The 15608-nt window shown below is 28.7% G+C and overlaps 1 protein-coding gene across 2 annotated transcripts in view; it reads right to left on the bottom strand.

Annotated features, from left to right (window-relative positions):
* Cda5 (Chitin deacetylase-like 5) overlaps positions 1–13855 on the bottom strand; it is a 108121-nt gene extending 94266 nt beyond the window's left edge. For both annotated transcript variants that reach the window (XM_068770483.1, XM_068770482.1), the window contains exon 1: positions 13724–13855. In XM_068770483.1, the coding sequence (XP_068626584.1) occupies positions 13724–13772 (49 nt within the window). In that variant the 5' untranslated portion in view covers positions 13773–13855. The remainder of the gene's footprint in view (positions 1–13723) is intronic.
* Between the last annotated feature and the right edge of the window lie 1753 nt (positions 13856–15608).

Genomic DNA, 15608 nt, shown 5'->3' on the forward strand with positions numbered 1-15608 from the left:
TTGGGTTATGATTTAAATTTTATTTATTAATAAATTTATTATTTATTTCAATTTATTTACTGCATAAATTTATTTACCAATAAATCTTACGCCTTGGGGAAGTTGCATATAAAATAACAATTTCCCAGGACGTAAATACATGCCAGAAATTTAATTTGAAAAGCCTCAAGCGGTTGTTATGTTTTTTGGTTATCAGGAATGGAGAAATTAAAAAAGGTTTCGAAGTTTGGTGCATGTTTTTAATGTTTATAGAGATATTTTAATATATATGAAGCGAAAACGATTATTATTTTTTTCTTTATTAGACATTCACTAAATGTAAACACGCTCTCATAACTCTGAAAATCACGAACGTCTCTGTATGTCACCGGTAGAGAGGATTCGCAAAAAGTGTGGGAGAATAGTACAAAGTGTTTGTTAGCATGAACATCGCAACCCGTGTCTAATTGATTGCTCACTTTCTGCAACCTACTTTTTGCAATATCATATTCACAAAGATGCCATTCACAGCCATGACTCACCAGTTGCATTCTGTATTTAAGCTAGCTCTAGATCAATTATAAATATCTGACAAAAATACTACATGATGATCTAATGCATAAAATTCATAGTAATATAAATTCCATAAAAACTGTTCGAAATATTCGAAGATATTTAATTAATAGATTTACTCAAAGACTTCATTACAATATAATTTATCACCTAAGCTTTTATCAAAAATTACTGAATACTTTTTGTTTGTGAATTACGTCTCAACATCCCCGTAAATATATTAGATACGACACACTCTAACCAAAGCGGATGTTTTACATTTGACATGTAAACTTGTAAGTTTCCTTATTGTTCTATACGAAAAGATACATATTTTTCACATTTCATTTAAATCAGTTATTTAACAAATAACACTATTTTTAACTGATGATAAATATGAAACAAGAAATAAAAATTTCACTAGCGTACAAATTATTCTTGTCATTAATTTTATTTAAAAACTTGTAACAAACACAAAATCGATTTATAATAATCAAAAAATGTGGATGCATAATTTTTAAAAGTTATAGCGAAATACAATATGATTATGATATCATACAATATATCTATAAATATTGACTAGTCATTTGCTTTATGACATTATTTATTAATCACTGTAAAGCTTCTAGGATTTTATATGAATAGATTAAAAAAACGACAAAAAGAATGTTCAGTATTGTAAAACTATTGCCTGCTATATTTTATCGCTAGTTTTGGCTGACGAAGAGTTACGCAGCTCGAATACTAAATAACGTTTTTTTACATTAACGGAACACTGACGTAATAATATTCAAATAGTATTAGATTAGGTCGAAAAATAACATGTCTTAACCAAATAAAATAAAAAAAACTACTATTGACACATCAATCCTCAAGAAAAAGAGTAATTATTTATTACCAAAGCCAAAAGAACTTGCGAATAGTCATATGACGCAATCGTATTTAATAAATAAAAAAAACAAAAGCATATTATAAAGGAAACTTATAAATTCTTAATATTTTTAATTATACAATATATCAAGTTAAAATCGTGTTCAACCGGATCTAGATAGACACTTCTTAAAACGTGATTATGACTGCCAGTATCATCTTGTTATAACTGTAAAAATCATGACGCAGTCAGATATTTATGTGCCTGTCATTCTTAAAACGTATTACTTTGAAAAAACATAATTTTACCGATAAATTTTTAAGCCTGGAGGTTTAAAGTTTTAAATATGAACCAACTCAGGCTTTGATGACTTAAAAATTTAAACAAATTTTAATGTACAACTATAGGTTTGTCTATGCTTAACTTAATTTTTTATGTATTAATTTCACAAGATTTAACTTATTATAACTTTCTAAAGGCTTTATAAAATAGGCTGTTGGCTACATAATAATTACGTAATGTTTATCGTATTAAATTACACTACCTATCGTATTAAATTAAACAAAAACTTGTAAAAATATATTTATCTTATCTCAAAAGTCAAAGGATTTATTAAACGACAATAAGGCTTGACAATTAATTATTCTACTGCATTATTGTACTGGCTTTGACTTTACTACATTGCAAATGTGAGCACGAAAAACAATCTCCTCCGACTTTGTGGTAAGCTCTTTTTGAGGGCGCGTTTGAAATCTGCGAAACTTTAAATTGAAACATGTTATATATAAGGTTAATCTGATTCTAGTTCATATCATATTAGGCTCTTTGGCAACCCTTTCATGACGTACACAAATACCTTTAATGGATTTTTACAGAGGGAAAACCCCCTTGGAAGGAAGCAATCTCACAAAACCTTGTCTTCCACCCAAAGGGAAAGGTAACTTGAGCATATAGAAGATGTTCACCTGCAATGAAAACGGCTAAGTACCTGAAGAAGCACAAAGGTTCGTTACATCCTTCTACAACAAAATCGATTAAGCTGGAAATATAAACAGAGAAAAAGAATATGTCAATGGCAAATAATGTTTTCTGCGTAATTCAATAAGTAAAGAGCGTATACGGAAAATGACGTTAAGTCAATAAGTAGAGTTATAACATACGGTACGAAAACAAATTTAATTTTAAACATTACTGTTATGTCAAAGTTACGCTGTTTAAAAGTCGTAAATTTTGCCGACCGTACGCGACGTTGGTGAGAAATCGAGTTTCGTATGTATCAGAGAAATGGCCACGACTTTCGCATCTTTCACGTATAGTTATATAATCGAGAGTTATCTGTTTACTAACAAGTGACCACGTTTCGCATCTATGTCACTAATATTATAGTCTATAAATAGCATTATAAATATTGTTAAAAAATTTAAATTTTTTACTTTCCTTTTTTCTAATATTTGTGATCTCGTACGATTAGTTTGCGAATTTTACTGGCAATAGACAATTTTAGTCGCAAATACTTCGATAACGTTATTTAAGCGTTCATATATCAGTATTATATACATTGTTGTTAATCGGCAGCGCAGGATAAGGGGACGAGCAAAACGGGCGACGGCCCGGGGCGTTAAATTTTGAAAGGCGCCAATATAATAATAAAGTATTTATATTACATATATATATACATGTATGCAACAGCATTATTATGAAATACTTTTTCAATAAATTTTAATGTCATCTCTTTATGCTACATATATTGCATCATTGGTATATAAATAACTATAGCGTTATTTTTAATAAATATTTTTTACAAAGTTCTGTAGTATGTAAATGAGACATTTTTCCTTTAGTTTTACTATTATTTTTAGGCAATTTGAAATACCTAATACTTAAAATGAAGCGAATAATTTAATGAAAAGGATATACAAAATAATAATAGGGTAAACAGGCGCAAACCAAAAAGAAGCCCTGTGTATGTAATCATAAAATATTTATAGCCAACAAATCAGGACTGTACACTTATAAAAGTTTTCCTTTTAAATTAATTACAACTTTTTATTAATTTCACGTAATTTATTAAAAATTTCAAAATCATTTGCATTTTCTTTAAACTATATATAAATCTAAACTACATATAAATCTATCATCAATTAGTACTAATGGTAGTAGTACTCACTTCAAAATTTAAGTCTTTCAAGGTATAACTAGGAATTCAAGTGTATCGAATAACATGGGCGTTGGTGTGCGTGCAATGTTGTTTGTGTACCAATGCGTTTTCGCGGTCAATAAACGAGTGTTTTCACTTCACGTAACCGATATACATTGACCAATTACCGCAATTTTAACAATTACTGGTTTAAATTATATATTTTTATATTATCTTGCTACTTTAAGTTACTAACTACTCATACATATTCCGTTTTTTTTTATTTCTTACTATTATATTTTAATCTGTTGTTCAAAATATACAATTTTATTACAAGATAAATTCAGTGTAAAAAACTAGAAATCTTCGTTTTATTAATAAAATTTAATTATGATTCAAAACAGTTTTTTTTTCTATTAAATGACCGAAAATGTTTTGTACAAATTCGATTGGGGAATAAAATTATCACAATGCCATTATTGTAATTAATTATATGACATTTTCATCGGCTACAACATAATTAAAGTAATCAGAAACAACTTCTGACATTTACATAAAACTCGGAATTCAACAATTACAATTCACTTTGGAATTCGAAGCAAGATTTTTATTTATTTTTATTCTAAATTAATATACACAAATGAAACTTTCAAAATCAAGATCATGTGTTTGTTTATAGACTTACATAAAACTTATTCTCGAGCCAGAAAACTTTCCTCAATTGTATTGTCGTAAAAACTATTGTCTTCTTAATCTTCATCGCATGATAATTACAAGTTTTTCTCACCGGCCAGTGTCATTTTAAGATATTACATCATGCGTCTAATAAAGGTTACATTTCACGGATAATGCGGCAAAAAGAAAGTCGCTCTTTGCCATGCATGACTGTGAAAGTGAACTTAAAACAATACTCTTCTACAATTTCGATTAAAGCCATGGTAAAAAGATATTTTTTCCTTTAAAAGACCATTTATATATATTAATTCGCCTATATAATTATAATAAAACTTGTTATTGAAAAAAAATTCTAGAATAATAAGAATTTGATATTTTTTTAAATTAAATTCTTAAAAATATGTTACCTGGATATTTAGGAATAGTACCAATACCGATGATCTAAGCTTCGATATGATTACAAAAAAAATATAAAATATTAATATAATTCATATCTTCATCAATGTAATAAATAACGGATCGCCTATTGACCGAGTTAATGAACCAATACACATGCAAACGGTCAAAAGTTGGGTAAACTTTGACCTATTGAATAAGACATCGCAGATGTTCGATGGCCTAGCTAGCAACGCTCGTGCGCAAGCCTAGGTATTGCTCATGTGATGACAATGTTACATCTATATACAATGTATATGTAATACATACATAAATATACTATAGTTAAGGTCGTCGAAAGACGCTAGATGCAGACCACTTCTCAGCAGTCCTATTCGAAAATTATTTGGCAGGTCTATAACGTGCTAGGTCAGAAATCACGTTGATGAAGAATATATTATTATATATATATATATTTTAACGAACGTTATTTTAACGAACCTCGGCTGCGATCATCTTTATATCATACAATCACGGGATCACATAATTGAGAACAGTTGCATTAATTTTCAAATAGACAAAAGAGATGTTTAGGTGTTATTTTGATGTTTTGAAGTTAAAACACATTTTACTTAACTAGTAATTATTTAAATAAATAGAATTATTTTTTTAATAAGATATAATTTCTCGTACTGAGAACGTTTTTGAAATACATTTAACAGCTCGGCTTAATCGAAAACGATTAAGAATGAATGACGTTGTCAGTGAACATGTATAGTGTGCATAATGATTATGCTTTATAGATTTCACAATAAACCATCTTTTATAGACGCCTTCACAGCAAGTCGACGTTGTTGAGAAATTAACACGCAGAAAACGCTATCGTATTGCAAAATATATGATGATCGCTATTCAGTATGTGAAATTTGATAGCTTACAATAGTCAAAATCACGTCTTTAAACGAAAATTTCGTTTTATGAGACTAACAAAAAAATTATTGTAATCAAGATGTCAGCAAATGCTTGAAACAGGCCGCTTTTAACCATTCCTAAATGAAATTTAAGGCTATCTATCATGGGCACGCCCATGTCCAACAATGAACGTCTTCCAGTTGGAATGGTCAAGATGTTTTTGATTGTGTTCTTATATTTTGTTTTACATTGATATAGAAAACGCAATGGCAGAATAATGTTTTTTTTTTCAATCAATAAGACAACAAAATCTGGATTACGCTTATAACATCTGATTTACAATTTATTTTTTTCATAACCAAGTGATATTTTCCTGATATCGTTAACAGCTTGAACAGATTTGTAGTGGCCGAACACTAAAGGCGGATAGTCTAAACCACTTTTTGAAAACTAAGCTCGTCAGCTCAGCTTCTAAAGGCTTAACTGTTAACTTTTATTTATTGACTAATACTTCGATGCTACTCAGATACATTTATACATTATAAATACAACGCAACAACACATTTGCAATAATTAATTACTTCGAGACATTTATTGAAACTAGCTCAGTAATTTCAACAAATATGCTGCTTTTATATTTGGTCAAATCTGTGCTGCAGATACAAACACAGATTAATTATTTGCAAATAATTGTTAAGAATTTTTATTATGTTTCATTTTTTCATTATGTGCCATTAAATCCTAGTTCTTGTCATTGTATTATTAATATAAATACGTTAATTTAAAATTTTATTTTTTAAATTAATGTCAATATTGTTTTTAATATTTTTATGTCAGAATAATATAACTATTACGTATATATGAAATTGTCTATAGTGATTATACGCATAGTCCTTAGTTTTAGGCATATTTTATGTAAGATTATTATAATTTTTTATCTGTCACTGGTGGATCTATGTAAATAAATAAATACTTAATCTCCGTTCGGGTTACAATCGAATACCTTGGAGTACAAATAATCTAGATATATATCGTAATTATGAAATTTTAATTTTTATATATTTTTTTACTTTTACTTCGATCCATTATAATATAATAAAGAGTTACATTAATTACACAATTAATGTTTTTGAAAAAAGCTACTGCTTTCGTTCCAATAAAAAAAAATTCTCTTTTTTATATATTTGAGTTAATAACTTTATTAAAATGACGGTGAAACAATTTTAAATGTTTTTTCCCATTAAATTTATAAATTTAGATTTAATGGTTTTCCTTTTGTTTAATTTACCACGTTTGTTAGAGAGGTGATCCTTATGATTAACCTTATTGATCGATGCCGTAAAAGTACAGGGTGTTATTTTTTCAGATTTTACGCGTTTCGAAAATCAAAATACTATCCCTAGTTTTACGATTTTAGTTAGATTAAAAAACTTTAATAATTATGCGCTTTTATTAATGAACCTGTTTTAAAAAGTCAAGGAAAACCGCTAGGAAAAATACTTTATCAAATTTTAATTGTCAGAACGCGACGAGACGCCTACTGCAATGCATAAGCCTCTCCTAAAGTTCGCCATGATGTCCTGTCTTGCGCTACTCGCATCCGGCAACTTTCGTGACCTTAACTATGTCGTCGGATCACATAGTGGGAGGGTCCACCACCCACGCCGCGTCTATCGCCTCATGGTCGCCACTTGACAACGTTTCCGCCCCAACGCTCACTGCCATTTCAGACGAGCAATTCTTTGAGCTACGTCTGTTATCTTGGTTCTTCTACGGATCTCCCCATTTTTTTTCGATCTCGTAACAAACCTCAGAGCATATTAAAAACATCATTAGAATATGAATATATGTAGATCATGAAATACCGTTTATTATACAAATAATTAAGAATTATTTTCTTTTCTTATTCTTATCAACTGATAGAATATACGCATTTAATGTTTGTAAAAGTTAATAGAATTCAATTAGAGATCATAATGTAATTTTAAGTGATTATCACATTGAAATTATTCATGTAATATTTCTATAAAATCTGAACCAATTTAAGATTTGCCGTGACTGAACGAAAATTGAATATTGGAAACTATATCAGTTAAACATGTCGTGCTAGAAATTTATGTTTTTCTTTTAAAGTGTGAAGTTGAATATAAATAGCTCCGTAATTATTTCCGTTTCTAATATTAATTCAAATCACACGCAAAGGTTAGTTAAATATTCGAAATGGTTTTATAATTCATCATATCCTTTTCGTTGACTGCAATAAAAAATATTTAACTATTTTTTTAATAACTGATCTTTACTTATTTATATAAAGTTAGACAATTATAGGCAAATAAAACAAAATGGGAAATAATAAATAGTGGCTATCTATGCCAGAGGCCTAACGCTTGTAGCGTTTGTCCGTCAGCTGATATGGTGATTATTGATAAAGAGAACAATAATAAGTAAGTTAAATATGTTAAATAACTCCGTTAAGTTTCCCCAAAGATGGTATAAACCGCTTTTTTGACCTAACTGAAGAACATCATCACATGTAAATTCAGAAATGTCTTAAATTGTCTTCAATGTCAAATTATTATCAATGTAAATTATTTTAATTCTACTACACAACCACATTCTGACTGCATTTTGTACTAAATTATCATAAATACGTAATAAGAGCGCTTTATATTTTAATGGTGTTGACGTTGAAAATCAAAATATCTAAAATATTTCAATAGTATAAATAATATAAATAGTTCTAATTTTCTATACACGCTTAAAAGGTTCTTATCTACCGTGTTACATTCAAATAAAAGATAGTTTAGAAATTTTAACCCTTTACTATTTATTTTTTTAATAATTTAATGATAAACCTAAATGTAAATATATATTCATTTTTTAAAATACCTATATATTGTTATACAAATAATAATTTATTTATTATATATACAAATAATAATTTAGGCATCATTACATTAATAAATCACTCATCACTGAAAAACTTTATTATAATTAGAGATATAATCAAATATTTCTGACAATAATCAGTTAAACGTGAAAATAAATCTCAACTTTCAATACACAATATTAATTTTTTACATTTTTATCTATGACCTTTAAAATGGAAATGATATTCCTTATTAAAGCTTCTTATAAATCTGGAAACGTAATGACGGGTTGTTTATTGATTTACACGTATTTCTAATATTTCTCAAAGAATTCCTGATACATAATATACATAAAGAGACAGTATGCCTACTAATTTTCTAAATATCAAATTCGTAATAAAAAACATAAACTAAAGCAAATATATTACTATAGATTTGCTAATAATATTTAAATCATGTGATTATAATATTTTTATTATGCAGTAACACTAACCTTGCTTTTATACATCGAATATGAAACTATGTCTAAATTGCTAAACCTGATAATACATTGTATATAATGCAGGCTTGCCGGGTATGACTATCGGACAAATTTTTCGAAATGTATAATCATATAATTATTTTTAAATTTACGTGTATGTTCATATAAATGTGATGAATGGGTCCACATTAAAAATTGCATCGTTTTGAATTCACCCCATGGATCTGTGAAAGAAACTTTAGTGGATTTGTTTTGTATATATAGTTTCAATTTTTTTTTAATTGTTAAGGAGTCTTAAATTCTTTTGTTCCTAGTTTAAAGTAGTCGAACTTGCATACGCGTATGGAATCAGTAATTCAAACGTTTGTGAAACACGGCCCGTTAGAGCCTTGGCCCAGATTGCAATACTGTCTTGTTCAATGACAAATTTATGTATGTATCCATTTGTGAAATATGGGCTAATTTTTCATTCAAAAGTTTTACTGAAATTCCTACAGAAAACACGTCGTACTCAAGCTATGGGTAACAAAAAACTGTTTTTATTTAGTCTTATATTTTAATACAAAGATAATCAATTAAACTTTTCGTTAAAGAAAACATTCGAAACAATATTTTTTTAGAGTGTAACTAATGCATTGCCGATAAGCGGTACATAACTTGTTATATAACGTTTACAACAGAATCGATTTCGTGAAATTACAAGAAATTTTACAATGTTACACATAATAACATTACAACAGATTAAAGTATGAAAATTAAAAACAAACTTCCTAGATAAACTCTATGGTTCTTTTCGAACCATAATTTTTCTTAACATCACCTACCATTTTTAAGGATATTTTACTAGTAATTAATATTATCCGTAATTATTAGTAAAAGACATTAACATTAGTAAAGAGACAATTGTATTTAAATAATTCGATTCTTTACCTCTAGTAAAAATATTGGACTTTTGAAATTCTGTTTCATATGATAGCGAACACAAAGGCAGTGCAAATGTTTGAAATAAAAGAAAGTTTAAACAGCTATTGTTTCTTAACACACGTATATATATATATATATATATATATATATAACAATGCATTCACAACGTCTATATGTATATACATAAATATCTAAGTACTTACATGTTTATGTACATAAACCTTTTTTGAGCAACGTACAGAAACACACCATTCATTGAAAATAGAAACATCATTGAATAAATATGTAAATGATCAAATTTGAAGGCAGACTAGAGAGTTCTTCAAGCGGATATATAAAAGTCCAGAAACTAAAATTTCCTCACGACTATATTAGGAGATTGACAACAAATGCTGACCGACTGAAAAGTCAACCAAAAAACCAAACGACAGCAGTTCGTATCACGAATTCACGATCTCCATCGCTCAGAGAAGAATTGGAAAATTGTTTACATAACAATGCCCCGGCGCGAATCATTGAACGGTTATGGAGTAACTGTTGCCTCTTTTGTTGTCCATTTTGCTAGAAAAACGCGTGTCGACGGGTCGTTTGTGATTTGAATACATTCTCAGCCCATACAAATCGTTGTTCAGTACCAGATGATTATGACATCTGACAACCGTATATATTGCATACGTATTTCTAAAGATATTAATAATAGTATCAAAGAATTGTAATATGTGCCTAAACATAAATGAAGATCTAAGATTTCACTTTTTATTTTAGCTCAATTTCTTTATCGCAAATCACAACATTACTACTTTTATGTTAAAAAATATGGTGTAAAATTTTATTTTCATTTACTGCTAGTTGATGTATTCCACACCCTATTCAAAAATGAATGTAATAAAATAATAAACAACCTAATGTGTAAAAAGCATTTCCAAAATTCGGATAACTAAATAATAAAATAAATTATTGTCCCTGCAGACTATACTGCAAGAAATTACTAGCCGGTCGCATTTGAAAATAGAGTTTTATACAAGGTGATTGAGAAAAGCTGTAAAAGCTTGAAAAGTTTCGGCTGACAATTAAGCAATACATTAATTACTTTAAAGCCATTACACTTATAACCAATCATCCTGTAAAGCTTGACTAATAAAAAATTCAATCCATGACTAAATTCCCGATTGAATTTTTATATATAATTTATAGTTCGTTATATCAACGGGTTTTAGTTGTGACTCAAACAAATAACAGTTATCAGAATCGGGCAAACGACCTTAAAAGGCCGGTTATAAAGCAACACATTAACATACGAACAGACATGTCCCCATAAATATCACCGAAATATAAACTTGAAACTTAAAAGGCTAGACAGTTATAGAATACAAGGTTTGAATTTTAAAGAAAAAAAACTCGATTACAAAATCTAACGTATCAGAAATGACTACGACGTGAGGCGCGAATATTGATATACAAATATCAAAACAACGAACTAAGAACTTTATTTATACAAAAATATTACTTGAATAAACAAAACACTTGCGAGGTACTCTAGTTGCCTTCAGGCAGTATATAAAAATAATATTTCACAATAAATCGTGGAAAACCTTTAGTATTAGTAAGAATAAAATAACTAATAATCAAGTTACTAAAACACAAGTCGTTTATTACAGTAGTTTTAAAAATGGCGAAACTATATCAGTTTATTTAAGTTTTGAAGTCGTCAAAAATAATATAAGATGGATGTATATATGAGCCAATTGTTTAATTACGTAAGGAAACGCATAATTAATCCGAAGTAATTCAGATTGAATTTGAGAAATATCCGCAACGTATCTTTAAAGCTTTGCGTCGAAAAGTGCGTCTGCGTCTACTCTTGTTGTAGACGCAAAATAACAAAGATTTACTCGTAAATATTTATCTAGGATAAACGTCGTTAAGTGTTTGATTATCATTTCTATAAATTTTCTAAAAAAAACGTAGATTATTTAAAAATTGATTTATAAATGAGTCTGTAACTTATATTCAGAATTAAAATTAAAAAATATTTTATTAAACAATTACATGATTTTATGTTAGAATCGATAATACTTATTGTTATAAAATCGATTGGTATTATCGCTATGGAACCTTTTAACATAGGTATTAGGTAAAAATTAGTAAGAATTGTGAAAAAAAAAACATGCATTGTTAATAAGACCAATTACCTATGTTATTCAAACATTTTTCAAACGCTGTGACTCATGAATTTTACGAAATTGGAAAAATAATATTTATTTATCATAAAATATACTATCGAAATAATTTTATCAATAGATTAAAATACTCGTATAAAACGAAATATATAAAAATAACTGAATAAATTTAAAAATGTAAATATTTATATCTTAATTAGTAAACCACAATAATTAACATGTATTTACATATTGGAAATCTGTGGAAGAGATCCACGTCCAGCCGTAAAGGTCCAACAGCTGAAATCACGATGATGATAATTATCACTAAGTCCTCAAAGACTATCTAACCAATACATATTTTTTTCTTATATTTCATTCGATAAATTTAATTAAATTATATATCATTTAATCCAGAATTGACAAATTCATTTTCAAATTCCTAATATTACAAAAATTCATTTTTTAATATCATAGTTTGTCCCCATAGACTAAAGTTAAGATAAACAACTTTAACAATGGTCGACTGTAATGCACAATTAACACACGTTTCCAAACAACCAATTTATTTACCCAAGAACATGAACATTTTTTTCAGACTTTCCCACATAGTGACAATGGAACTGTGGAAGCGGCGTAAGAGACTATGGAAACAGATAAAGATGAAAATTAATTAAGCTTTATACAATTACACTATTATAATGTTTCATAAAAACGAACTAACCTACATTCAGGTATAAATTAAAAAAAATATACAGGTGATTCGTTTCAAGTATACAAATTTTAAAATGTATGAATGTATGGCTAATTTGTTGTTCATGAATGTATGGTACACCCCAACTAAAAATTAATAGTTTCAAAATAAATTACGTAGTGATAATACAATAAGAAATAGTAATGGTAACTTGCCATCTCTGCAGACTTTGTACTACCAGGAGTTATTCGCCTGTCGCATTCGAATAGAAAAAAAAATATAATAAACTTCAGAAACACTTTATATAGAGTGATTGGATTTTAAAATTTTTTGCTGACATATAAACTATATACTTACTCGTTTAAAAATTTTTACATCTATAACCAATCAACCTGTATATGGTAGAATGATTGAAAACGCCTATAACGTTAAATAGTTATAAAAAGAAAGCTAATAACAATGCACGTATACAAGAACAACATAACAAAGTTATACTGTCGTGGAATGCTTTACCTTAACTATTACCAATGAAAAATTAATCTTGATGCTTTATTTTAATATTATGATTAATTGAAATGCTGCTATTATGCAAAAAATATAAATTTATGCTTAGTAATATTGCAAAGAAAATTACACAACAAATTTAAAAGAAAGTTCCGTTACTTTTTCTTGAATAATTAATATCTCATCGAGATGCAAGATGCTCCGTCATGAGAGATATGTTAAACTGAACACCTCGACGCGAAATTTATAAGTCATTGACGTTTATCAACATTTGGCGTTCCTTGGATTTACTTCGCGAGGTAGGTATATTTTTTGGTTATCTCATTATTAAAATATGCATAAGCGTAAAATTCAAAATCAACTTCTTGGGAAAAATTAAATAGTTAAAAATAGTATTGTTAATAGTTACATATATTAAAAGTTATGTATCGATTTATATTAATAAGATTCAAATTTTAATTACTTTTTAAAATTCATAACTTTCCCTGTCGATAAGGATATGTTCATAAAATAATAAATGCTTCAAAATAAATTATGTAAAAATATTTTCCCGAAAACAGATTTAATCGGTGAAATCAAGCGCATCTCACCTGCTAAAATCGCAAGAGCGATAAGCGCCGAGACTCCGAAGGACCTCATTTTGAATCGGAAGGATACACAAATCACGGTCTCAGTACAACACTAGGCACTTGCACTGCTCACCACCGCATGGTCCACGCGACGCGCTGGCTCGGCGCGGGAACGAGAGTGAGCGTAGCGCAGAGTGCTGCGCCGACGCTGCTTTGTGGTGGGGTCGATACAGTTGTTAAACTTGAAGGCCCTAGGGTTACGGAAGCTGGCGAAATGTCAGGGGTACCGAAGCGGATGACAGCACTCAGATTAGGGTATATTTGTATTTTCCTATTAATCAAAATACAAAAAAGTTTACAAAAGAAAGAGTTTTTTTTTCATTTTTGTACACTTACTAGCAAAATAAAAAATTTATTGTCATTAATTTCCCATAAACGAGTCAATACGTTATCGCGTGAACTATCGCTACGTCACGCGTTGAAGTCTTTTATATTAGATTACAAGCATATGTCAACAAAAAGTTTTAAAGCTTTTATACCTATTTACAGTCACCCCGTTTAAAGATATAATTTGAAAATATGTGACATCAATCATTTTTTTCCATTAGAATGCGATAGGACATTAAGTTCTGACAGCACAGCCCGCAGACAGATAGTAAAGAATAACTATTTTTATATATTGTAATTCGTTCTTACGACAGCTTTTACATGTATCACTCTGTGTACTAAAACATTTAAATAATTTCATTATTCGTTGGTTATATTAGTTACAATTTTATATAAATTAATGGAAGTGTATATTAAGCCGAACTGTTAATGAAGCTATTATCTTTGAATTCCAAAGCAAAGTTCTCTCGTAAACGTTCCAAGTGACCTGAGCCTGAGAATCATACTCGCTTCCACATATTCATAAGTCTGAATGGGCATTTATGAAATTTCGGCTTACCAACACTTCCTGGATATATTTTGATGCACAGATTATATTTCATCACTTCGTGAGATAAACGGAAAAACAAAAGGCAATTATACAAAGTCCGTAAAGATTTTTTTATCACACGACTGAACACGAAATACCTTATAAACGTATAATTGTGAAATGAAGTTAATGTAACAGCAAATACGAAGACATAACTAAACACAAACATTTGTAATTGATAGTATTCTCTGTGACTTCAAAATTAATAATTTTCATATTCGCGACGTTGATTCTAATGTGGGTTTAGATTAAGATTAAAATTTATTCATTTTTATTCATTTATTTAAAGTAGCCAAAAACTAACATAATTTATAGTTACCTGAGTTTTATATAACTAAGAGGGCTCTCTACTTAAGTTCTTTAATTGCCTCTTCCTTATTTCAATAAGTTCTATATTTAAATACACTAAGTTTAGATTCTCGTTACAAATTTTTTAATCAGTTACATAACAATAACTTGTTAATCAAATAACACGTCCTTTTGTCATTGACATACTTTAAAATCGCGAAAGAAACGAATACGCGTATACGTAACAACGTAAAAAGGTTTTATGTAAAAAACAGTCGCAAATAGAGATATTATGTTTCATACTCTTTGCAATACATTTAAATACGTTAAGTTCAATACAGACACGGATATGATACAATGGATAGAGTCAATGTTAGCTTTGTAGTTTTACTGGTTTGTTTCTTGTTGGACGTAAGCGGAGACTGAGCGGATTCCATCAACACTGATTTCAAACGATTAAAAAGTCATGGCAAAAAATAGGCATTTCCCAAAACCTTAAAACCGCATGGTGTGATATACACCCGACAAAGAAGACATATCTTACAGTTTTCCTCCTCGGTTTTGCCAAAACATATTTTTCAAAACAATAGTTATTGTTATATATTTTATATTAAGAACAATAAAAAAGTTAATTATATTTTC

The sequence above is a fragment of the Battus philenor genome, unplaced genomic scaffold (assembly GCF_028537555.1).
Source record: "Battus philenor isolate CCGP_79_NKW_IND1 unplaced genomic scaffold, ilBatPhil1.0.hap1 SCAF_3, whole genome shotgun sequence".
In the NCBI taxonomy this organism is placed as follows: Eukaryota; Metazoa; Arthropoda; class Insecta; order Lepidoptera; family Papilionidae; genus Battus; species Battus philenor.